This window comes from Aotus nancymaae, unplaced genomic scaffold (genome assembly GCF_030222135.1).
Source record: "Aotus nancymaae isolate 86718 unplaced genomic scaffold, 86718_ANA_hifiasm-v0.15.2.pri h1tg000002l, whole genome shotgun sequence".
Classification (NCBI taxonomy): domain Eukaryota; kingdom Metazoa; phylum Chordata; class Mammalia; order Primates; family Aotidae; genus Aotus; species Aotus nancymaae.
This window is the reverse complement of record NW_026988413.1, coordinates 50,898,040-50,924,405: the sequence shown is the minus strand read 5'-3', so window position 1 is coordinate 50,924,405 and position 26,366 is coordinate 50,898,040. Positions and strand designations below refer to the sequence as shown.

Sequence of the window (26,366 nt, the reverse complement as noted above, 5' to 3'; positions counted from 1 at the left end):
GTCAGGTAGGAAGGAATAGGTAGAACAAAATTTTTAGGGAAGTGAAACTAGTAAAACCATTCTGTGTGACACTGGAATGGTGGATACATGACATTTGCATAAAGCATTGTGTATAGTCGACTATTTGTTACAACTGATGAACCACTATTGATACCTTATTAACTAAAGTCCACAGTTTACACATTAGAGTTTGCTCTTAGCATGTTATAGTTTCATTGTTTTTGCATAATGCGTAACATTGTACTTCCAATATTTTTCAGTATTTCAGTATTTTATAAATCTAAAGCTACCCTAAAATAAAAGTTAACTTTAAAACAACTCTAGATATTGAACTACAACAAAAGGACAATAATTATAAAAATTATTTAACAAAGGCAACTGTAAAATAAAGGGTTTTTTGGTAGAAATACAACAAGCTGGTAAGAACAAATCAAATACAGAAATTTCATCACAGCTTCCAGTGAACTACAGAAGCACTGAAACCAAATGGTTTAAAAACAAAGAAATCTGGAAAATACATTCTTAATTTTCCTCCTTGATATGAAATTAATCAATGAATTATAATCCATATTCTAAAGCAAAGAAAAAAATATGTATTAATTTAGCTTTCAGTGAATTTCAAATATAGACTACTGCTTGCACAAATTTTAGCCAAGTGTGACAGTGAGACTCTGTCTCATAATAAATAAAACCAAATAACAAAGTAAGCAATTAAAAATTTTACTTTCTCAAAGGCAGCTTCTGAATAAAAAAAAAAATTCAGTATTTTTATTTAAAAAAATCTGTTATAGGCAGATTCCAATGTAGAAAAGATATTTGCTAGTAATGATTGCCTTACAAAAAAAGTATTAATTTCTGAACAAATATTATAGAAAACACATGGCATAATTCTAGTATTGTTTCATCCTGAACTATTTACACTGTTTTACTTGATTTTTTCAATAAATGAAAATTTATTCACAGGTATAAAAGGCTAAGCCAGTAAATTAGAAATAATTTTCAGTATCAGGATATATCCTTCTTAAAATCTTAAAACTGAAAAACTTGTAGAGTAAGAAAAACATTCTATTCATAACCTTTTCCTTGAAAACAGAACACAAAAAGACTTAGAGATCTTGGTCCACATATCACTCTTCAGTGACTCAAGAGGGTTATTACTTAGGGTCTCCAAATAATTCTAAAAATCCTGAACTTGTTATAAAGGTTCTATTGCCAATGACAATTATCTTAACTAGAAAAATAATGTTCTCACTTGGTAAAATATTTTACAGCTTTATAATAAAGATATATTTGAAGGAAAAGACTATTCAAATAAATTGTACTAAATATTGAGAACCTTATGTGCTGTCTTTGCAATATATGACAAGTATTTTCTTTTGAGTTTTTTTACTTTTCTGTTGCTGTGGAATTCCCAAGTATGCAGGGGGAAACAACATTTTGGACTTTTCACAAAAGACTGATCTTTTCTATAGATAGGTACACTGAACTCCAAGACAGACTAAATTTTTTTCATAAATATTACCATCAAAAAATTTTCAACTGGTAATTTACATTAAATTTATATATAAATGTAAATAGGTATGTGTGTGTTGCATATGAATATATTCTTAAACAGCCTAAGAATAGTCTCTGAAAGAGCAATCTTTAATGGTTTTATTTTAACGGGAAGTTTAAGTACATGAAATAGGTGAATAAAGGGAAAGCATATATCCCTATTGCTAACAATCCTTTTTAAATCAGTAATGATTTATATGCATTTTCTTTCTCTCTCTGTCTCCCCCTTTCTCTTCCTCTTTTTCTATTTCTTTCTTTCTGAAAGGGTCTCACTTTGTTATCCAGGCTAGAGTACAGTGGGGCAATCCTAGCTGACTGTAACCTTGAACTCCTGGGCTCAAACAATCCTCCTGCTTCAGCCTCCTGATTATCTGGAACTACAGGCATACACAATAACACCTGGCTAATTGTTTTAGTTTTTGTAGAGACGAGGTCTCCCTATGTTGTCCAGGCTGGTTTTAAACTCATGGCCTTAAAATATTCTTCTGCCTCAGCTTCCCAAATTGTTGGGATTACAGGCATGAGCCACTGCCCAGCCTCATATGCATTTAAAATCTAGCCTGTACAAGTTGCCAGTGTTCATTCACCTTAATACTTTATTGTTAAAAAGAATTTATGTTATGTTTTTATGTAGGAACTCTGCCCAATGTAACAACATTACAAACAAATCTCCTCCTAAATAGCAGTATTATTTTTGATATTTTCATTAGATGCTCCTCAGTATAGTTGTTTCATTATAATTGTCCTTATGTTGTTTGCAGGATATTGATTAACCTGTTCAAAAGGAATAAAAAGTATCCAAAGTATTAGATAACAAAAGCTTGAAATAAGGCCACTGTACATAAAGACTAAATAGATAGATGTGTATAGAAAGACACCCAAAATCAGAACAAATGAATGAAAACACTGCCAAGTATAGTTGTTTAACTGTAAATATGAAGGACCAATATTAATTATCCCATCTAGTAATAAATGCAAAACATGAGTGACTATACCCCTTGACAAAAGCATCTCATTGTTCCTTTCACACAAATGAAAGCCAAGTAGAAAGCACGGTAAAGTAAGCAGGTATGTAATGATGTAAGTACATGTGCACAAAAGAGTTAACATAACAGGTCTGAGATAGCTACCATCAGAAAATCCTGACTGCAAGGCTGGTATTGTGCTAGCATCTAGGAACTTATATTTTGAGAGGGACCCCATGATTCTCTAACTGATGAGAGTTGTTCACTGTACCTAAACTGTTTGTGACAAACAATATGGTTTATACTGAATACCTGCTTTTCTACTGGTCATCTAGAATTCTGGTATGTCTTTAGTCATTAAGTAACCCCTGGTAAAACTCTGGACTCACAAGCTCAAGTTGAGTTTTCCTGGTTGACAGCACTTTATGCATGCTGTCGTAACTTGCTGTTGGAAGAATCAAGAGGTTCATGTGTAACTCCAGTGGGAGAGGACTCTCTGAAAGCTTGCATCTGGTTTCCTCTAGATCTTGCCCCATGCATCTTTTTTTGCTTTGCTGATTTTGTTTCACATCCTTTCACTGTCACAAATGATAGCCATAAGTACAACTATATGCTGGTGATGGCAGGGGTGACTTGTCTGCAGCAGCTGCTGCCATGAGGCTGGCTGCAGTGGGGAGCTGGCAGGAGCCCTGTCCACTTCCGAGTCGGAGGGTGAGAGCCCCGCTCTCCTGGGTGAAGTTGCAGCCACCCAGCCACAGTTGCAGACCCAGACATCCTTGCATTCTTGGGGACCAGGGAAGCCCTCTGCCTCCACAGACTTTAAAGTGCCTGCTCCCACTGCCTGGTCTCTCCCTGCTCCCAGCACCCAATTTGATTTTGGAGTACAAATGAGGCTGAGCCCAGGTGCTGTCACAACTCAGCTGGGTGTGTGCATGCTTGGGGCAGCGTTAACACACCAGCCCCCTGCTTCCTCGCCTGCCTCCAGACTTTGGGTGCCGAAGAGCATGGGAGTGAGGCTGAGGGAGTGCTGAGTGCAGCTCGGTGAGGGCCTGCAGGTGCCCCTTGGCATGAACAGCCTGGGTGCTGTGGATGACAGGCAGATGGTGGCAGGAGGCAGACAGGCTCCTGGGCAGAAATGGGCGAGTCCCCAGTGAACACCTATATTTAAGCCAGGGACCTGAAGCTTGGGGGCCAAACTGCCCATTCACGGACTGGAGTGAGAATTTATAGTGTTTTTTCCAGGCCTGCCCATGGAAGGGAGGCAGCACACACTTCCTCCCTTCTGACGCCCATAAAAACCCCCGATTCAGCCAGACTCAGCCAGATGACAGAACTATCTGCCTGTGGATAGGAACTATCCACTCCAGGTCTCCTCTCTACTGAGGGCTACACAAACGACAAGATGACATGCCAACAGATACAAGCTAACTACTCTGGGTCTCCTCTCTGCTGAGGGCTACACAGATGTCAGGATGACCAGCCTGCCAATGGAACCTACCCACGCCAAGTCTCCTTTCCACTGAGGGCTACAAAGATGACAAGATAACCTGCCAGCAGATACAGGCTAACCACTCTAGGTCTCCTCTATGCTGAGGGTTACAAAGATGACAGGATGATTGGCCTGCAGATAAGAGCTAACTGCTTTGGGTCTCCTCTATGCTGAGGGCTGCATGGATATTGGGATGACCTGTCTGCAAATAGGACCTACCCACTCCAGATCTCCTCTCCACTGAGGGCTGCACAGATGTCAGAATGATCTGTCTGTGGAAGGGAACTATACTCTGTAGGTCTCCTCTCCACTAAGAGCTGGACACCTGTGGGGACAACCTGCCTGTGGAAAACAGCTACCCACTTCAGGTCTCCTGACAATTGTTCTGCCACTCAGTGAAGCTCCTCTCTGCCTTGCTCACCTTCTAGTTGTCCACATGCCTCATTCTTCTTGAATGTGGGACAAGAATTCAGGATCTACCAAATGGCTGGACTAAAAGAGCTGTAACACAAACAGGGCTGAAACACGCCCCCACCACTCACCACATTGTGGACAACAAGAAGGAGAAAAGAGCTGTGGCCCTTTGGGGATCCCATGCCTAGGGGCTCCCTGAGCCAGGGCTGTGACACCTTCTTTGGGGTTCTGCAGTTCCTGGTGTCTCTGAGCTTGCAGGTGTCACTGCATTCCCCTCGTCCAGATGGAGGTACCTGCAGCAAAAGCCACGTGCAGCACATCTGGTCCAGCTGCAGCCTCACATGGAACTAGCACCTGTGCTGGCACCTGGAGCTGCCTCCCCTGCCACAGCAGCCAGTGTGCCTGGCTGTGCACAGTGACCGGACCCTGCACTTGTCGCTCACACACCACTCGCCACTCTGTGCCTGGTTCATGCTTGGCAGTTGTGGAGTCTGGGCCGGTAGTGCGAGCAAAGTACAGCCTGCTGGGCCAAGTAGGCAGAACGAGCCCAGTGGGCATGAGCAATACTCAGGCAGAAAGTGCTGCTGGACACAGAGTTTTCTGGCTGGTGAAGTGACACCCTAAGGATCTTGTGACAATGGGTCCTGTCAATCCTCCTAATAAATCATCAAACCTGAGGGACAGTCCTGGAGACTTTCCACACAGTATACAAAATATTTAATATTGTGGGACTTACAAAGGAAATTACCTATACCATGATGCTTGAAATTCAGGGAACTTTTTTCTTTGGGCTACTAGAGGTTAGGATTTAATGACAAGTACAATCATTGTCCTAGTAATCATTATCAAAAACACATCAATATAACGAGTAAATGTAGAATCAGGGATTCCTATGCATGGAAGGAATTTTTATGGCCCATGAGGCTAGCAGATTGGTGGATGACAGGAAGATCTCAGAATATAAAAAATAAATACAGCAAAGTACTTTATGGGAAAAATCAACAACCTTCAGTAAACACATTATAATGACTTCTATTTAAATGTCTTATTTACCAAAAATTTTCACCTTATTCTCTAGTGGAACATTTAAAAGCACTTACAAGCTATTATTTATATAACAGAAAATGAGAAATTAGTATATACATTACAGAAACTAATCTATAAATAGTACTATTGCTAGCATCTACTCCATAAACAAATACAATTACTTTTATTTTATTTTTTTATTTTTGAGACAGAGTCTCACTCTGCTGCCCAGGCTAGAATGCAGTGGCGTGTTCTTGGCTCACTGCAATCTCTGCCTCCCAGGTTCAGGCAATTCTCCTGCCTCGGCCTCTCGAGTAGCTGCGACTACAGGCACATGCCACCATGCCTGGCTAAGTTTTGTATTTTTATTAGAGACGGGTTTCACCACATTAGTCAGGCTGGGCTCGAACTCCTGACCTCATGATCCACCCTTCTCGGCCTCCCAAAGTGCTGAGATTACAGGCATAAGCCACTATACCTGGTCCCATGATTCCATTTATATTGCAAGGAACATTTACAGCTGTCAAGAAATATGCTTCTCTATTGCCATTTGACATGTAACCACTCTGTAAGGTAGTAACACAAATGATGCTGGTTCATATATTCCTGTTTTGTACAAGAAAGATATAAAAATATTTTCATTTAAACATACCTTAACTATTTCTTCAATGAAACAAATGTGAGAAACAGGATCTCTCTTCTTGACCAGTACTTTTTGTAGATGTTGTACCTTAAATGAAACAAATGTAAAGCTTAGGCACTAGAAAAAGCAAGGAAAGGGAAATGCCAACCTTTACATACATTTAATCAGATAGTGGAGTTATTTTGAATGCTCATTGATTAAAAAACCTGCCCAAGGTCACACAACTTGGAATAACCACGAGTTACTCCATATTAACGTTCTTTCCACTCCTTCAAATATTTACCTGTCCACAAACAGCATAAATATGATCCATAAGTTTCTCCATATTGGTCCAGAGTGAAGCACGCAAAGCTGCAGTATTTCCTGGGGTTGGCATGGTAGATCGGCCAGGACCCCCTGGTTAGGAGTGAGAAAGAAATATGAAAAATAAAGTTTTCCAAAAGCAAAAATACATACACGTTATTATGAGAAGCATACAAAAACTAAACAATGAGAAGTTCCTTCTTTAGGAAATAATTTCTTGTAAGAATCTTAACCTTTTATGTTTAAGAAAGAAAAGGAAACAACACATACCCAGGAAGGATGAAATGGAAATAGATGAAAATGGTTTCCTTGAAGGAGTGTGAGAATGGTGGGAAATGAAATAGGTGAAAGGTGCCAGGATAGAGGTGAGTCTTCCTCTGTTTCCTACTGCTCTTATGCCCCTTCTAGGAAACCATCTTCACTAATTTCCCTTTATCCTATGTATCGGCGCGCGTGCGTGTGTGTGTTATGTCCCTTCTTTCTTTAAAAAAAAAAAAAAAAAAAAAAACCCTAAAACTGAATATAAAAAAATACCAAAACAAATGAAACAATATGTATATCAAATTGACAGTATAACCACACAAGAGGAAAACAATTTCAATTCATAGAATTTTTAATCAGAGAACCCTGATTTTAGTGAGATACATTTACACACACAAAAAAATTACAAAGAAATTAACTTTACTTAATAGATTTTTGCTGGATGTGGTATTGAAGCAGTAATCCTGAAACTAGTTTAGGTATATTTTGAAACGAAGCAAAATAAGGTTCTCAGTGTAAACAGAATAAAGATACAAATAAGTAATGGAGATTAGAGGTATTTCTCAACTCTATCCATTGGAAAGGTAGAGAGACAATGATTCCTCAATAGTAACAAGCACATCTAGTATCCAAATTTTGATTTCTAAGACCATTCTCCAATAAAAACAAGCAGGATTCAGTGGAAAAAAGAGTGATTTCATATTTGAAGAAGTGAAAATACAAGGTGAATCTGGTAGATATTGTACCAGTGAGCAATAAAGTGTTTGAAGACAAACAAAATTTTTCAAAAGGATACATGAAGTTGACCGGAGGGGCTTCCACAATACAAATTTCAGATAATTTGGCCATCCAAAATAATACTGATAGTAATGAATTATAAAACAATGATTAAAAAATAATTCATGAGTACACAGTGAAACTCAAATGTTTAAAAAGGATGGCAATCCTCTTTACAAAAGAGTATGACCTCATAAATGCAAAAAGAATGACAAAATTAGAAAAAAAATCAACTACTAGTATAATAATAAAGAGGAAGAGTATCAATGGATACCAAAACACTAACTGAAATGTTACAGAGAACAAGATATTCATCATATAGTCTCAAAGTATGCACCTATAAATTACTAATTACAAAGAAAATAGTGTAGTATTATAAGGAACAATCTGGCATATGCCAATTTAACGTAGTGATCTAATTTAGCATTAGCAATAATAAAACAAACAAATAATTTTATTTCCTTATATGATGTAATAGAAAATACACAACATCATCTTACCACCACTATGTTTACCCTGAAGCTAATCATAAAGAAAATATCACATAAATCCAGGTAAATTCAGATTCTGAGGCTCTCCAAAAAAATGTTAATGCCATAAAAAACAAAAAAATGGCAATGGTGCTATTTTTTATTAAAGAGACAAGACAGTCAACAGAAAAGCATGATCCCTGATTGGTTCCAGTCAGGAGAAAACCAACTTATACAAAGAACATTTTGGGGAATAGAATTTTGAGTATGAACTGAACATTAAATAATATTAATGGATCAATACTAAATTTCTACAGAGTGAGACTGTTTAAGAATGTTCTTGTATGTAATACACACAGGAAACTATATGTAGAGGTCTGAAATGTTTCAACATAAAAAATAGAAATTTTAATCCCAAATTAAAAGGCATAAATTTCACTCCAAACTAAGGTTAAATACCAGGCAGTTGAAGAGCTCACCACTGGTTAGACAGTCTATATCCCTGCTTTTACAGAGGACAAGATAAAGAAAACCAGAGGCACTGTGTGTGTAACCTGCCTCTCTAGTTTTTCAACAATTCAAAAAAGAATTGCATGTACCTTTAGCAAACAGATGCAGTTATGTTTTTCATCTGATAATAGTAGCAAGCAATAAAATAAAGAAATCTATGAGAAAGATGTTGGCTTTAAAAATATAGATACTACCTGTTTGAACTCTGCATCTAATTAATCTTTAGAATATTTGCAGTGCTATGCAAAGACTATTTAGGGAAGGTATACAGGAAATGGATAATACTCTAACAATCTGCAGCTGTCTCACATGTTATATAAAGAATGAACTCATAACAGTGAGAAAAGAGTATATAGTGCCTTTATGAATACTAAAAAATACAAGTCAAATCCTAGAATATGTATGACTTGATTTTATTATAATTATGAAACCCATTAACCTATTATTCTTTTAAATACAAGCAGAAATTCAAGATACTGTTATTATCAGTTAGCTTTAATAGACTCAAGAAACAAAATAGTTTTATTTGTTTTATTTAAAAAGTGATAAAACAAACTAAGAGTTCCTAAAAAAATAAATAAGAAACTTGAAAACAATTTCTAATTAATGATGGTGGAGTAAAATCATTTTCTTACTCTCTTCCCTTGAATGCCAATGAAAAGAAAATCAAAATCAAACCAAAGGTAGAAAATGTCAACTTCAAAGAAACAAGGAATCAAACAAAATTCAAACTTGAGATTATGAAGCATGCATGCCAATTGGTGTAGATAAATCAAAATGAAGAAGGAACCAGAGAGATGACACCTTAGATCATTACCAAGAAACAAATTGCACTTAAACCCAATTGTAAGAATGTGCCCAAGCTATCTAAGGAGTCTTTGATTAGAGCTGAGATCTACAGATATGGACAGGCCAGGAAATGTTCAACATTGCAAAATGACAAAAAAGGAAAAGCTGAAGGAAAATCATAACAAACTGAAAATTCATGTTGTTTAAGAATTAGCCCCTGAGCATGGGGAGACTACCGGGGGTAAAGTGAGATGAAGAAAAAAGATACGGAGAATGCTAGGATTCGACACAGAAAAAGCCTAAATATCTTTACTGGGAGCCATACTAAGCTCCTCAATGGTATAAAATTTGAGGAGAGATGTGCTCCCAAGGTAAAAAGAAGTAAGAAACTGGCAAATGGTTATTCTAGACAACAAATTTAAATTGCAGACTGCTTCAGGTATCTCCCTTCAGCCATTCCTATGCTATTCTTCAATGATTAGCTAGCACCTTTCAATGACAAATAACCATCAGAAACAAAACAACAATGAACTTAACATAGACACTGGGGAGCGGGGCAGGAAGGAGCAAAAAAAGGAATGTAAGCTAAAAGCAATGATAAACATAGATCAGCAAAGAAACAACAGGAAGGGATACTCAGTTTTCCACTGTCTCAACGTAATTACTGAAAATACACTGGAAAAACATTTTAGAGATTAGGACCATATTAGAAAAAACAAAAAATTATGAGACAGAAGGGTGAAAAGACAGTAGTAATACATGTGAAATACGTAAGAGGAAATAATACAAAATGAAGTAAAATACAAAGACAATGGAAGCCAAGTGAAAAAACTCCAAGCAAATATTAAGAGAATCAGACCTCCACATTCACGACACCCTCTCTTCTACAATATGCCCAGCATTAAGTGCAAGAAGATATAAGACATGGAAAACAAAAACAAAGAATATATAATATATGCATAAAATTCCTGAAAAAAACAAATGGAACAGAAAAACATTCAATATACAATGGAAGAAAACTTTTATATAAAAGGGAACATACTTTAACTCAGGAAAAAAAATAAAAACTGACACAGAGCATTCAACTCTGTAACATATTATAAAGAAGTTACTTAACTTCAAAGGTAAAGGAAAAACCATCTGGACAGCCAAGAAAAAGCAAGTCAGTTAGTGGGCAACAAAAATCTGATTAGTCTCGTAATTCTCTAATATAACACTAAAACCCAGCAGTGGGTAAAGGAATGTCTGATGCTAGATTGGACCCTTTATTTTCCTGGCCTCGTCTTTCACATGAAGGGACTTCAGCTAAACTTTCTTGCCTTCTTTCCCTACCTCTTATTCAACCCTCCCCATGTGAAGAGGAGTGATGAGTGAATTTGAATAAGAAACTGAGAATTGGCTCAGTCCTATCCTTTCTCTCTTGCTTAAGCTTTGCATGTATAAATGGTATATTCTGACCAACATTCTACCAGTGGTAAATATAGTGGGGAAGGCTGAATTGGGAAATAAATTTAATTTTGAGGTGATATATTAAAAAATCCATTTGGTTACAAATCTAAGCTATGCCTTCAGTGCAATTTTTTAACAGTAATAAAACTAACATTACAATTATCATCTTTTTGTCTCCTAAATTTGTGTCTCATTTTCCAATTCAGTTGGGGGAAGAGAAACATTCTTTTTTGGGACACCAAGAGCTACAAAATTCTAAGGGAAAGAAAGTATAAATAAAAATTTATACCTGGTCAAATCATATAAGCATAAAAGCAAAAGACACCACCAATTATGCAAGGACTCAGAGAGCACGGTACCCATGAAACATTTTTGAAAAATCAACTAGATTACGATATCCAGCCAAGGGAGAAATGAATATAGAAATGGAGAGGTCCAGAATAATCTCTATGGAAAATAGTATGGAGATTTCTCAAACATCTAAAGTATATCTGCCATTAGATCCAGCAATTCCACTAATGAGTACTTACCCAAAGGAAAAGAAGTCATATATGAAAAAGACACCTACATGTGTATGTTTATCACAGCGTAACTTACAATTTCAGAGATAGGGAACCAAACTAAGCGTTCATAAAACAATGAGTGCGTAAAGAAAATGTTGTGTGTGTTATGTGTGTGTGATGTGTATGTGTGTGTGTGTGTGTGTGTATATATATATATATATGACATTACACACACACACATCACACACACACCATGGAATACTATTCAGCCATAAAAAAGAATGAAATAATTTCTTTGTAGCAACTTGGATAGAACAAGTAGCCATTATGCTAAGTAAAGTAACTCAGGAGTAGAAAACTGAATATCGTATATTCTCACTTATAAGTGGGAGCTAAGCTCTGGGTACAAAAAGACAGAGTGGTATAACAGACACTGCAGACCCAGATGGGAGGGTGAGAGGGAAGTGAGGGCTAAAAAACAACACATTGGGTATAATGTAAACTACTCGGGTGACCATGCACTAAAACCTTAGACTTCACCACTATACCATTCATCCACATAACCCAAAACCCACTTGTACCCCTAAAGCTATTGAAAAAAAGAGAAAAGAAATGCAGAGGTCATATTAAAAGAACCAGAGATTAAAATCTTTTAAAAATTGAAGAAAATGAAAAAAACATTAATCATTCAAATATAATATAGCTAAAAACAGGCAAATGAGGATGAGGGGCAGGTAGGGAAAAGTTTAAGTATGCCTATTTTCAACATTTAGTAGTAAAGACTCAAGAGACTTAACAAATGACTTCAATTTCTTATGTTTTTTGTAATCTTTCATTCATTACTTTTAAATTTAGAGGTATCAATTAAGATCTAGTATTTCTTATGAAGAAGCATTAATCAAAAATTAATGGATTTCACATAAATTTCTAATTATTCTATTGAATTCAAAAGAATAAAAGTATTTTATTTTAAAAAGTATACTTCTAAAACTGGTGAGGCTAAACTATGGTGCTTAAGTTCACACATACGAATGATAATACTATAAAAAGAAAAACATGGGAAGTGATTAATATAAAAGTGAGGATAATGGTTACACATGGGAGAGAGAGGGACTGGTTATGATTGGTATGAAACACATAAGGAGGTTTCTGGATAGCTGGTTTTGCCTAGGAAGTGTTCACTTTATAATAATTCATTAATCTACATGTTTCATTTATGTTTTTCTTTGTGTAAGTTTTATTTTATAATAAAAAGGTATTTTTAAAAAGTATGTATCTTAAAATTCCATTTATGCCTCTCCATTTACGCCTCTCCATTTACCTTCTACAACATATAATGCACAGATAAATGCATGGACTACCGTTCACTGTATGGTAACTGTATGGTAACAACTACAGTTTCTGGGTGATAAAATTTGGATATTCGGTGTTGTCTGCTTTGTAACATCATCATCTCTCTTCACTGTTTGACTTAATATTCATGTTTTAATGTTAAATATTTCAGACATATAAAAAAGCATACAGAGTAACGTTATGAACACTAACCACCAAGCTTTAAGAAATACAACATTAAATAAAGTGAAGTTTCCTCGTCCCCTCCTTTGCTGCTCTCATTTCTGTTGCTCTCCCATCAGATGTAATGGTATTGGGTTCTGTAGTTTGTTTTTAAGAGACAGAGTCTTGCTATGTTGTGCAGACTGGATTAGAACTCCTGGGCTCAAGTGACCCTTCTGCCTCAGCATCCCAAGTAGCTGGGATTACAGGCATGTGCCACCATGCCCAGCATTGGTATCTTGAATTTGTTGATCATTGTTCCAATCCATGTATTTACACTGTTAGCATATATGTGCACATGCGCAATTTATTATAGTCTGTCATATTCTTAGGCTTTAAATTGGTATCATGCTGTATGTATGTTTCTGCAACTTTTTTATGTACTATTTTTGACCATTTTCTATATCGGGAAAGTTGTTAATTTAAATGCTGTGTATTAATTCCCTTAATAAACTAGTTTATCCATTGTTTGTACTTTTTCACTATTGTAAACAATGAGGTAACAAAAATTCTTTTTTTGTGTTTTGAGATGGAGTCTTGCTCTGTCGCCCAGGCTGCAGTGTAGTGGCAGGATCTCGGCTCACTACACCTCTGCCTCCCAGGTTCAAGCGATTCTCCTGCCTCAGTCTCCTAAGTAGCTGAGACTACAGGCATGTGCCACCATGCGTGGCTAATTTTTTTGTATTTTTAATAGAGAGGGGGTTTTACCATGTTGGCTAGGCTGGTTTCATTCTGACCTCAAGTGATCCGCCTCAGCCTCCCAAAGTACTGGAATTACAGGCAGGAGCCACAGTGCTGGGCAGGTAACACAAATTCTTATATATACATGCCAGAGTTTCCCTGCAGTGTATTCTTAGAAAGTATAACATCACAAGATGAACAAATTATTCACCTTAGAGATAAAATTAATAAAATTGAGTAAAGTGGATGAACCATTTTATTCTCCTTCTATAGTTTACGAGAGTTTCCGCTCTTGTCCAGAAGTTAGTTCTGTCTTAGATTTTCCAATGTGATGATTAATTTGTATTTCCTTAGTAACTAGTTTCATCCTCCAAAAAGAGGCTGAGCATCTTCTCACATTTATTGAATGTGTTCTGTTGTGATCTGCCTTTTCATATTCTTTATCTATTTTTTGTCTTGGGTTGTTTACCTTTTTCTTATTGGGTTACAGGCTTTTTATTTCTTATTTTTTTATCCTTAAAATTGTATTATATATATATATTTGTGTGTGTGTGTGTGTGTGTGTGTGTAACTTTTGTTCTCTTCTTAGGAAGTCTCAGATTGAAAATGACATCATACATCATCACACTCATGACTGCCACTGTCAATCTCCTGTGTACTGGCTCTGCTAGATACTCGTTAGGTGTGAGCTGTTCACTCTCAGAAACACACACTGACAGAATCCAATTATGTTAAGTATTTTTTAAATTATGAAATAAACGTATACTTACAGAAAATTTTAAGTATTGCAAAAAACAAATTCCCTGAACCACTTGTAAGTTACTGACATGAAGTCCCATCATTCTTGAATATTTTAATGTGTATTTCCAACAAACAAGGACATTCTCCTACATAACCTCAATATAAACAAGATCAGGAAATTAACAATAATACTGTCTATAAAACATTTTAAAATAAAAAATAATTGTGATTATTCTTTTAAAGAAAATAATAAAGAACTGATGCTTAAGGTTTCTATGTTAAATCATGGTATCCACTTGTCAACACATAGGTAAGAAGACAGCTTTAAACTCTTTATTCTCTCAACAAAAGAGGCATATGTTAGGATTGACAGCATGTGAATAACTGCTTTCATTTTTTTTCCTTATTCTTGACAACACAAGAGGGAATGAGATTAAACTGCTCCTGGAAATTTAAACACTGTATCAAACTTTCTGAGAATAATTGCTGGGAAATGGCAGGAGTAAAATCTCCTTTGGCAATTTCTTTTCAAAGATCTCCTTCTGGAATAGTTTCAATACAAACCTATTCAGAGGCTAACTCTAACCTTTAAAAATCTCTTTAAGACCTAAGATTCTTTTATCTCTTTTTATCTAGTACAACTTATAAGTTATATATATTCAGTATTACTTAAGGTCATATTTATATAGCAAATATAAAAATAATAATAGGCCAGGCATGGTGGCTCATGTCTGTAACTCCAACACTTTGGGAGGCCAAGAAGGAGGATCACTTGAGGCCAGAAGTTCAACACCAACTGGGGCAACATAGCAAGACTCCATCTCTATTTTTTAAATAAAAAATTCAAAATCTAAAAAAAATTTAAAAAATAATAAATAGCCACTTTTTTTTTTTTACTATTATCTATGGATCAGGAACTGTTATTAAGTCAATGAGTTATTCAATTTATCTTTAGAACAACCCTGGGATGGATCAGAGTGCCTTCAACAGAAAAATGAGAGGAGGAAAACCAAAAACATTAAGTATAGATAATTTTTTGGGGAATTTTCCTGAAGACTGGAGAAATAAAATACAGGTCATAGAGCTGAAGAAAGAAATTAAGATATATTTATTTAACTGGTTTTAAGCAAAAGGAGATACAATAACACAACTGTATTTGAAGGGAAAGAGATGCAAACAAAGACACATTGTCAACCTGATGGAAAGAAGGCATCTGCTGAAGCAATACCTTGGAGTGATGGGATCTAATACAAGTGCACAGTGCTTGATCTTTGTTGGGAGAAAGCATAGTTATCTCTACCAACTGGAAAGAAGAATAAATATAAAGGGAAAAATGAGGAGATGGGGTGCCAGCAAGTAAGTGAGGGTGGACGTAATCTGTAGTCTTTTCTTTCTTCTTTCATGGAGAAGTGTGTGTATGTAAATATCATCAGGTATATCTTCACAGAAAAAGGTTTACAGGCTGCTAATGAAGGCCTACTCTTCACTACCTTGACTATACCTTCCTTTAATAGTTTTGTTTAGACATTATTATATTTGTAATGTTCCCAAGAATTTCATCAGTTTCTATCTCCACAGTTAGTCACTATTTTTCCTGGGTACCAGGATTATCATAAAGCAAAGTCCAGAAAGCTAAGGTAGAGATGGCATTCCTTAAAAAATATTTTCAGTCTCAATAAGAAGTACATAAGGATTTTAGAAGAAAAATATGTTCCTTTCCTTTTTTTTTTTTTTTTTTGCATCTGTTTCCTCTCAACTAAATGACGCTACAGTTTATGGATCTTTATCTAGAAGTTCTGAATATACCAATTGGCCAGTTCAACTCACTGATTAGACAAAAAAGATATAAATAAATTCTGAAACATAATTTCTTCTCTCATTTTCTGTCTACAAAAAAAAATGAGTCATTAGATTGCTTTGAAACATGAGTGTTCACATACTATTCAAAGGACTTCTCAGTTATAAATAAATAAAGAAGCTAAATATAAAACCACATCCATACCTCTCAAAGCTGACTGGGAAGGCTGAGTCAAAACTTTTACGTCTAATGCACTGTTGATATTTTCTTCTAAAGTAGCACAATATCCATCCACAACATTGGTAATAGTATCCTTCAAAGTTCCAAGATTATGGAAAACCTGAAGAGCTGTTCCAACTTGAGTTGGATTCTTTAGAAAAGGTGGGGCGGGGAAGAAACAGATACAAATAGGAAAACAAACAAAACCAATATAAATATACAATTTTAAGTGGTAGTTGAGCACTACTACCATATTTAAATACTATCATATTTTAAAATAATCAAAGACAAGACAAAACACAATTTGAAATGAAGATTATTTTTAATTATTATTTCATAAAAGACAAAGTTAAAAACTATGTATATTATTTTCCCCCTTACCATTTTTGTCCGCCTTTAAAAAATAACAAGAAGTTTTGAAGTCTGTTGTATAATATTCGAGCTTATTCAAAATCTACCACCAATCCCTATAAAAAGAACCATGCTAGAAATAATATTTGTTATTTCTATATTTGTTTAGACAATAAATAAATTCTGTGGAGCTGATTGAGAGCTGAACCATGTAGACTATGCATTATATTTCACTGACTCATTCATTCATTCTAACTACAAATATTTATACAGTGCTTACTGTGTATCTGTCATAGCTCTAAGAGCTGGAAAAACAGTAGTGAAACAAAACCAATTAAGTTTCTTCGTGGATCTTGTATTTATTGAGAACTGTACAAAACATAAATAAAACAGAATATCAGATAGTAACAAGTGTTATAAAAACATTAAGCAGGGAATAAGAATAGAGAATGATGTGAATTATTATACAGAGATTATTAGTTGCAATGCATGTCTGAGGCAATATTTAAACAAAGACTTGAGTACTGAGGGAAGGAGTCAAAGGAGGATATTGGAAAATACAGATCTAAGCAGTGGTATTAGCAAAAGTGATGAGATAGCCATATGCTTAGTATGCTAGGGAAACCACAAGAAGGCCATGATGGAGCAGAGTGATATAAATGGGTTGTTGGATTTGTGGCTAAGTTAATGAGTTAATTATCAAGCTAGAAGTTGGGACACTGACGTATGCTTTCAGGCCCAAATAACGCAAAATCCTGTTTCACGCATTAGTCAGTGTCTGTTATTAGAGACACATGGTTAAAATGTCAAATTATTTCATTAACCTATTTTGTAGACTAAGTTTATTTTAGAAGGTTGCCTATGAAATCTATTGGTGTTATTTTAATAATAGTACATGCTGCAGACATACACATAAACTCACACACAAAGGCAAAGTAGAATCAGCTTAAAGAAAATAACAGGAAACATAGCTGGTGAATGACAACACTCATTTGAGTTTTTAAAAAATTAAACAAGAGGCTGGGCGCAGTGGCTCACGCCTATAATCCCAGCACTTTGGGAGGCTGAGGCGGGTGGATTACGAGGTCAAGAGATTGAGACCATCCTGGTCAACAAGGTGAAACCCCGTCTCTACTAAAAATACAAAAATTAGCTGGGCATGGTGGCGCGCGCCTGTAGTCCCAGCTACTCGGGAGGCTGAGGCAGGAAAATTGCTTGAACCCAGGAGGCGGAAGTTGCAGTGAGCTGAGATTGCGCCATTGCACTCCAGCCTGGGTAACAAGAGGGAAACTCCGTCTCAAAAAATAAATAAAAAAAAATTAAAAAAAAATAAACAAGAAAAAGAAGCAAATGGATAGTATTACAAATTAAAATGTTCTAATAAAAAAGCTTAATTTACTATGGTCATAATAGAATTTAACTCTATTATATATTGTAAATTCTCTATTAATGCATACCAACAAAGAAAAACAAGCTACTTCATAAAAAAATTACTTGCTTTTACTGTTATTTTCTTTTTTTCTTTCTCCCTAGACTGTTTTTTCTTTAAACTTTTTAGTAGAAACCCAAAATCAAAATTAGGCAGCTGTAAAGAAATTTCCCATGTCATTATTTAAGTGTATGTGTAACCCAAGAAAACACTACTGGAGCAACATCAAAGAATACTTTCACCTCATAAAACTTAAAGACAGATATTGTTTAAAATTATATTTATTACCTTTTCTATTCTCAAAGGATCTTAAAAGCATAGCTTCTCCACACACAGTACAGTTTCAGTGTTATAAGCTGAATGTACATTATAAGATTTACATATAAAATTTAAAAATACTTAAATTTTTCACTTGAAACATCTAGCTAAAATAAACCACTCTTCATAATTCTCCACTCCAAAAATTACTAACTTCCAACTTCTCAAAACATGTTTGAAAAGGTTACTTCTGAAATCTGTCAGTGTTACTTTAATATAATAGTATATTATATTACATATATAGCTTATCATTAAAGAAGTATATATATTACAACACTATTTATAACACAATTTACTATATAATTCTAGAAGTAATTTTAAACTTGTCAATTAACATGATCATTTTTTCAATTAATGCCATTTGTATTTACAGCTTAATACATAGATTATGCTAGTTAAAAAACTATAAAATAATTATCTGAAAATTCTTTAACACACAGAGTAGGATGCTAATTATGTAAGCACAGCTTTATTATCACAAAGTGAACACACTTAGTTAACTGTCACCTATACCATGAAGCTAAGTATTATCAGCACCTTTGAAACTTGTGTAGCTCCCCAAACTGCACCTTGTCAAATATTACCACTATCATTACTTCTAACACCAAAAATTAAATTGGTTTTGAATTTCACGTAAATGGAATTATACAGTATGTGTTATCTTGTGGCTTGTCCCTTTTACTCAACATATTATTTGTGAAATTCTTCTATGCTGTTGCATGCAGGAATAATTGATTCATTTCTTAGTGCTGTGCAGTATTTCATTGCAGTAATTTGCCTTAGTTTATCCATCCTACTGTTGATAAATAACTGACTTACTTCAACTTTTAGGTATTTTAATTTATGCTGCCATGAACATTCTACTATACCTCTTTTAACGAACACATATACATATGCATTTCTGCAGCCAAGAGTAGAATTGCTAAATCATAAGATATTAGTATGCTGGGAGTTTCTAGATACTGCCAATTCTACAAAGCCATTGCAGCAATTTACACTCCCACCAGCAATATATGAGAACTGTGGATGCCCCACAAATTTGCCAAAAATTCAAATAATCGTTCCCTTTAATTTTGGCTATTATTTTGAGTGAGTATTATGATTTTAATTTGTATTTCTATGATGACTATGAAAGTTAATACATCTTGCATGGTAATTATCTATTTGGATATCTTCTTTTGTGAAGAACTTATTCCTATCTTTTTCCCATTTTTTTTTAACTAGTTGTTTTTAGTCATTTACATATAAAGTTGTTTATATATTTTAGATACAATCACTTTGATGATTGTATGTACTGCAAATACGTTCTTCCATTCTTAATAAAGTATTTTAAGAAAGAGAAATTCCTAATTTGAATGTAGCCCATTTTATCAATCTTACTCTCTATGGTTTAGCACTTTTGGTATTGTGTTTGAAAAGTGTTCCCCACTCCACATTCATAAAGCTATCTTTCATTCATAAAGTTATCCTCCTTGGTGGCTGGCAAGATGGCCAAATAGAAACAGCTCCAGTCTGCAGACCCAGTGAGATCAACACAGAAGGTGTTTTGTAGATGTCTATAAGGTTTGCTTGGTCCGGAGCTGAGTACAAGTCCTGAATATTCTTGTTAATTTTCTGTCTTGTTGGTCTGTGTAATATTGACAGTGGGTATTAAAGTCTCCCACTATCATTATCTGGGGGTCTAAGTCTGTTTATAGATTTCTAAGAACTTGCTTTGTGAATCTGGGTGCTCCTGTAGTGAGTGCATATACATTCAGGATAGTTATACCTTCTTGTTGCATTGACTCCTTTACCATTATGTCATGTCCTTCTTTGCCTTTTTTTGATTTTTGTTGGTTTAAAGTCTGTTTTATCAGGCATTAGGATTCCAACCACTGCTTTTTTTTGCTTTGCATTTGCTTGGTAAATAGCCTACCAACCAAAAAAAGCTCGGAACAGATGGATTCACAGCTGAATTCTACCAGAGGTAAAAAGAGGAGTTTTGCCATTCCTTCTGAAACTATTCCAAACAATAGAAAAAGAGGGACTCCTCCCCAACTCATTTTGAGACCAGCATCAGCCTGATACCAAATCCTGGCAGAGATCCAACAACAAAAAAAAAATTTCAGAGTAATATCCCTGATGAATATCAGTATGAAACTCCACAATAAAATACTGCCAAACCAAATCAAACAACACATCAAAAAGCTTGTCCGCCCTGATCAAGTTGGCTTTATCCTTGGGATGCAAGACAAGTTCAACATATGCAAATCAATAAACATAATCCATCACATAAACAGAACCAATGACAAAAACCACATGATTATCTCAATAGATGCAGAGAAGTACTTCAGTAAAATTCAACATCCCCTCATGATAAAAACACTTTAATAAACTAGGTATTAAGGGAACAATTTATACCTGGCCAAATCATTTAAAATTTAGAACACACCTCAAATTAATAAGAACTTTTTATAACAAACTCACAGTCAATATCACAATGAATGGGCAAAAAGCTGGAAGCATTCCCCTTGAAAACTGGCACAAGAAAGGATGTCCTCTTTCACCACTCCTATTCAACACAGTATTGGATGTTCTGGCCAGGGCAATCAGGCAAGAGAAAGAAATATAGCGTATTTAAATAGGAAGAGAGGAAGTCAAATTGTCTCTGTTTGCAGATGACATGACTATATATTTAGAAAACCCCATCGTCTTAACCCAAAATCTCCTTAAGCTGATAAGCAACTTCACCAAAGTCTCAGGACACAAAATCAATGAGCAAAAATCACAAGCATTCCTATATGCCAATAATAGACAAGCAGAAAGCCAAATCATGAGTGAACTCCCATTCAAAACTGCTACAAAGAGAATAAAATACCTAGGAATACAACTTAAAAGGAATGAGAAGGACCTCTTCAAGGATAACTATAAACCACTGCTCAAGGAAATAAGAGAGGACACAAACAAATGGAAAAGCATTCCATGCTCAAGATAGGAAGAATATGTACCGTGAAAATGGCCATACTGCTCAAAATAATTTATAGATTCAGTGTTATCTCCATCAAGCTACCATAGACTTTCTTCACAGAATTAGTAAAAACTATTTTAAATTTCATATGGAACCAAAAAAGAGCCTATATAACCAAAACAATTCTAAGGAAAAAGAACAAAGCTGGAGGCATCACGCTACCTGACTTCAAACTATACTATAAGACTACAGTAATCAAAACAGCATGGTACTGGTACCATACAGATATATTGACCAACGGAACAGAAGAGAGGCCTCAGAAATAACGCCAGACATCTACAACCATCTAATCTTTGACAAACCTGACAAAAACAGACAATGGAGAAAGGATTCCCTATTTAATAAATGGTGTTTGGAAAACTGGCTAGCCATATGCAGAAAACAAACTGGATCCCTTCCTTACACCTTATACAAAAATTAACTCCAGATGGATTAAAGACTTAAACATATGACCTAAAACCATAAAAACTCTAGAAGAAAACCTAGGCAACCATTCAGGACATAGGCATGGGCAAGGACTTCATGACTAAAACACCAATAGCAATGGTAACAAAAGCCAAAACTGACAAATGGGATCTAATTAAACTAAAGAGCTTCTATACAGCAAAAGAAACTATCATCAGAGTGAACAGGCAACCTATAGAATGAGAGAAAATTTTTGCAATCTATCCATCTGACAAAGGGCTAATACCCAGAATCTACAAAGAATTTAAACAAACTTACAAGAAAAAAAACAAACAATCCCACCAAAAAGTGGGAAAAGGATATGAACAGACACTTCTTAAAGGAAGACATTTATTCAGCCAACAAACATATGAAAAAAAACTCATCATTACTGATCATTACAGAAATGCAAGTCAAAACCCCAATGAGATACCATCTCATGCCAGTTAGAATGGTGATCATTAAAAAATCAGGAAACAACAGACACTAGAGAGGATATGGAGAAATAGGAACACTTTTATGCTGTTAGTGGAAGTGTAAATTAGTTTAACCATTGTGGAATACAGTGTAGTGATTCCTCAAGGATCTAGAATGACAAATACCATTTGACCCAGTAATCTCATTACTGAGTAAATAGCCAAAGGATTATAAATCATTCTACTATAAAGACACATCCACACGTATGTTTACTGCAGCAATGTTCACAAAAGCAAAGACTTGGTACCAACCCAAATGCCTATCAATGATAGACTGAATAAAGAAAATGTGGCACATATACACACTGGAATACTACGCAGCCATAAAAAAGGATGAGTTTGTGTCCTTTGTAGGGACATGGAAAAATCTGGAAACCATCATTCTTAGCAAACTAACTCAGGAACAAAAAACCAAACACTGTGTGTTCTCACTCATAAATAGGAGTTGAACAATTAGAACACAGGGACACAGAGAGGGGAACATCACACACTGGGGCATGTTGGGGCATGGGAACTAGGGGAGGGATAGCATTAGGAGAAATACCTAATGCAGGTGACAGGTTGATGAGTGCAGCAGCCACCATGGCACATGTATACCTATGTAACAAATGTGCACATTCTGCACATGTATCTGAGAACTTAAGTATAATTAAAAAGAAAAAAGAAATTAAAAAGTGAAAAACATAAAACATTTGTACATGAAAACATCCATAATTAGCATCAATAACATATTTAGTTAAATATAGCAAATATGAAAGAATGGTATGAACATAAATGCATCTTTGATAGAGAAAAAGTTTATCAGATTTATCAGTAAAAATTCTGACTCCAATAGATTAAGAATTAAAGGACACAAGTAATTGACAAAGTTTACGGAGTGGATTCTACGTGCCAAACATTGTGCTGGGAACAGGGAGCACAAAGAGAAGTAACTTTCTCTGACTTCAGAGAATTTTCAGACCAATAAACATACAACCAACTTTTTTTTTAAATTTCACCACTTAATAGAACCATTCAAATTTGAAAATTAATTTCATGTCCAAAAAAGCTGGACCTAGTTATATAAAGTATGGTACCAGCAAATGCTTGATATTAAATACCTGGAGAATAGTGCTATGTTTTGAAAGAGCTTGGATAAGAAAACTCCACATAATAACAATAAGGATAAAAATAATAATGCAAAGTGAACTCATAGTGTGATTTACCAGTAAAATTGACTTCCTTTTTCCCCTAGCCTTATTCCCTCATGAATCCAGACTACAGAGGAGAAGCAGGACCAATGAGTTTCTCTGACTACAAGTCTTCTACCTGTAGTCAGGGGCAGATAAAATTTTACTTAAAGCCTGATTCAAAAGAAATTTTCACAAAGATTTTACGAATGAAGTTTCTTTCCAATGAAACAATATGTTTTGGTGTTTTTATTACCTAATAATCTTCGTTCTATCAATAAAGAAAGAATGGAAGTATCAAAAACATAAAATAATCTTTATAAATGGATTTAGCAGAAGATAGGGAGAAGAGCCCCCAAACATTAGTTCCTTTACTTTGATCCATTAGCATCATGCTATAGTGGAAAGAACATGGGATATAAAAATTATTCTTGGGATGAAAACCCAGCTTTCCTAAAGATAAGCTGTGTAACTTTGGGCAAATTACTTTATCACTCATCAAACTGTATTTATGTATATAATTAATGTTTGCCTCCTCATCATATTTTATGATCTTTGTAGGAAGGTTCCTCATTTGTTTTGTTCACTGCTATACTCCTAGCACCCAGCAGAAGTCCTAGATAGGTGTTCAAGAAGTGTCAGTTAAGTGAAAAACATGCAAATTATTATGATTTGGTTTGCTAATAAATTCCTTGTGAGACAAGTGCAAAAACTATTGAGACAACACATTCACATTATCTGGTATTCAGTAAAGATAAAGTAAAAATATTGGTTCTAACATCATTTATTAATATTCCAAAACTTTTAAGAATGTTAAGAATTCACTTTGTTCCAACTCCTAAGGAATTCTTATTATGCTACTTTACTTATCATTAAAATAAAGTTACACAATGGATACCATTTGGGTAGCCTTGAGGAAGTCAGCTCTTCCCTCTGTGTCTCAATTTCGTAAGACATTAAAATGATGAGGCAAGATGAAAGGAGGCATTCCAAAAGCTGGCTGAAGATCTTTTTCAGAAAAACACAGATAAAATTTTGATTCATTTGGATCAGACTAAGGCCTGGTTACTTATATTTTTCAAAGTTATTCAGCTGATTCTGATATAGTCAGCAACTACCTGAGAACCAGCATTTAGGAAACAACAGACTAAATGACTTTGCTGGACTTTAAAGGATGAGTGGTAAACAGACTATCACGTGGAGTGCTGTGTACATGAAAAAAAATGTTAATTATTTTGTGATTATATAGTTGTCATTTAATTACTTACACACATGGATGAGTCTAAAGTGCCAGTGGGGCATACTATGTTGGAAATGTGAACACTTTAGAAATGAAAAATCATAGGAACCTAGTCTAGAAAGCAAACTAAACTGAAGTAATAAATAATAAAACAGAAAAGTGATCGACACCTGTAATCCTAGTACTTTGGGAGGCTGAGGCAAGCAGATCACCTGAGGTCAGGAGTTCAAGGCCATCCTAGCCAACATGGCGAAACCTTGTCTCTACTAAAAATACAAAAATTAGCTGGGTGTGGTGGCAGGCAACTGTATCCCCAGCTACTCAGGATGCTGACACAGGAGAATCACTTGAGCCTGGGAGGCGGAGGCCGCAGTGAGCTGAGAGTGCACCACTGCCCTCCAGAACAGGTGACGTTGAGAGACTCCATCTCAAAAAAAAAAAAAAAAAAAATGAAGTAAATAATGCACCATCTGACCTTTCAATATTTATGTTCTGATGGGAGATAAGGGGAAGTAACTCAGCAATTAGAATGTATTGTGAGAAATGAGGGGAGAAATGGAGGGATTAATGAAAACACATAGGAAGAGCAATTACTTAAACCTGGGGAGTAAAGAGGGATGGAGAAGTGAGGTGATGCTTCTTAAAAGAAGTAGTCTCAGCTATGAGCCGAACTGAAATAGCTATAAGAAGGTATGGACGATGTAGAGTGGGAAGGAAAAGGGAAAATGGCTCCGAGCAGAGATACAGTATATAAAAAGGCCTGCGAATGACAGCATGTTGGTGGAACTCAAATCCACTAACAGGACACCTGACAGATAAAAGATCTACACAAATAACTACTACAAATCCAGGTATCTACCTAAGTGGCTCTCCAACTCTGGTATAATAATTACTTAAGGGAAGCTTATAAAATGAGAAAGAGCATGTAGAATGTCTGGGGTGGCAGTGCTGAAAAGCTGTTTTTTTTTTTTTTTTTTTAAATCAGAGTGTGGGTTATACATGTTTGTTTACTACGTGAAAAATTCATTAAGCCGCACTTTTATGGTGCATGCACTTTTCTGTTGATTACATTTTTGAAATTCTAAAATAAATAATAGGAAGTGCTTAACCACCTAAAACAACACTCAGTAATGATTTATAGTTAATTTTAGGGCAAAGAAATTAGAGTAAAACAATGTATGAATGCTTAAATTATTAAACATGAATCATATATTTTTTAAAAGCCAATATAAGCAAGATTTACGCTTGTGTGTATACATAATCAAAATTGTTTGTCATCGTTTAAAAAAAAATCATTGACTTTCAAAATATTGCCTAACATGAAATTTATGTGTTGTTTTTGAATATTGTTACAGACTGAATGTCTGTGTCCCCTAAAATTCACACATTGAAGCCCTAACCTGCAAAGTATTGGTATTTAGAGATGGGGCTTTTGGGAAACAGTTAGGGTGGAAGGATGTTGAGACACCCAGGTGGGAAGGGGTCCCTGAAGAAACTCCAACCAGCCTGCCCACTGAGGCGGAACCTTGGGAAGTTCATAAGGTTTGCAGCAGGGTGGAGCCTGGCCCCCCCCTCTTCCTGTGCAGAACCTGGGGTTTGAAAATCCAAGTAGGAAGAGCTCTAGCAGCGACTCTGGCCTTGTGAGAGTTTCTGTTTCATCCAATGTAACCCTGCTTTACTCACCCTTCAAACTGTCTGCAAGCCTAAATTTTCATGGCCATGGGATGAACAAGGACCCCATCTTTAGCTCAACTAAGGAAAAGTCTTCCAACATTTTTGGCACACA

General features: G+C 35.4%; 1 protein-coding gene across 1 annotated transcript in view; it reads right to left on the bottom strand.

Annotated features, from left to right (window-relative positions):
- Positions 1–26,366, bottom strand: part of COG5 (component of oligomeric golgi complex 5) — a 364,197-nt gene that overhangs the window by 145,619 nt on the left and 192,212 nt on the right. Inside the window, exons 8-10 of the mRNA XM_064374523.1 lie at positions 16,132–16,297; positions 6,375–6,487; positions 6,101–6,178 (exon numbers count right to left, since the gene is read on the bottom strand). Of these exons, the coding sequence (XP_064230593.1) occupies positions 6,101–6,178; positions 6,375–6,487; positions 16,132–16,297 (357 nt within the window). The remainder of the gene's footprint in view (positions 1–6,100; positions 6,179–6,374; positions 6,488–16,131; positions 16,298–26,366) is intronic.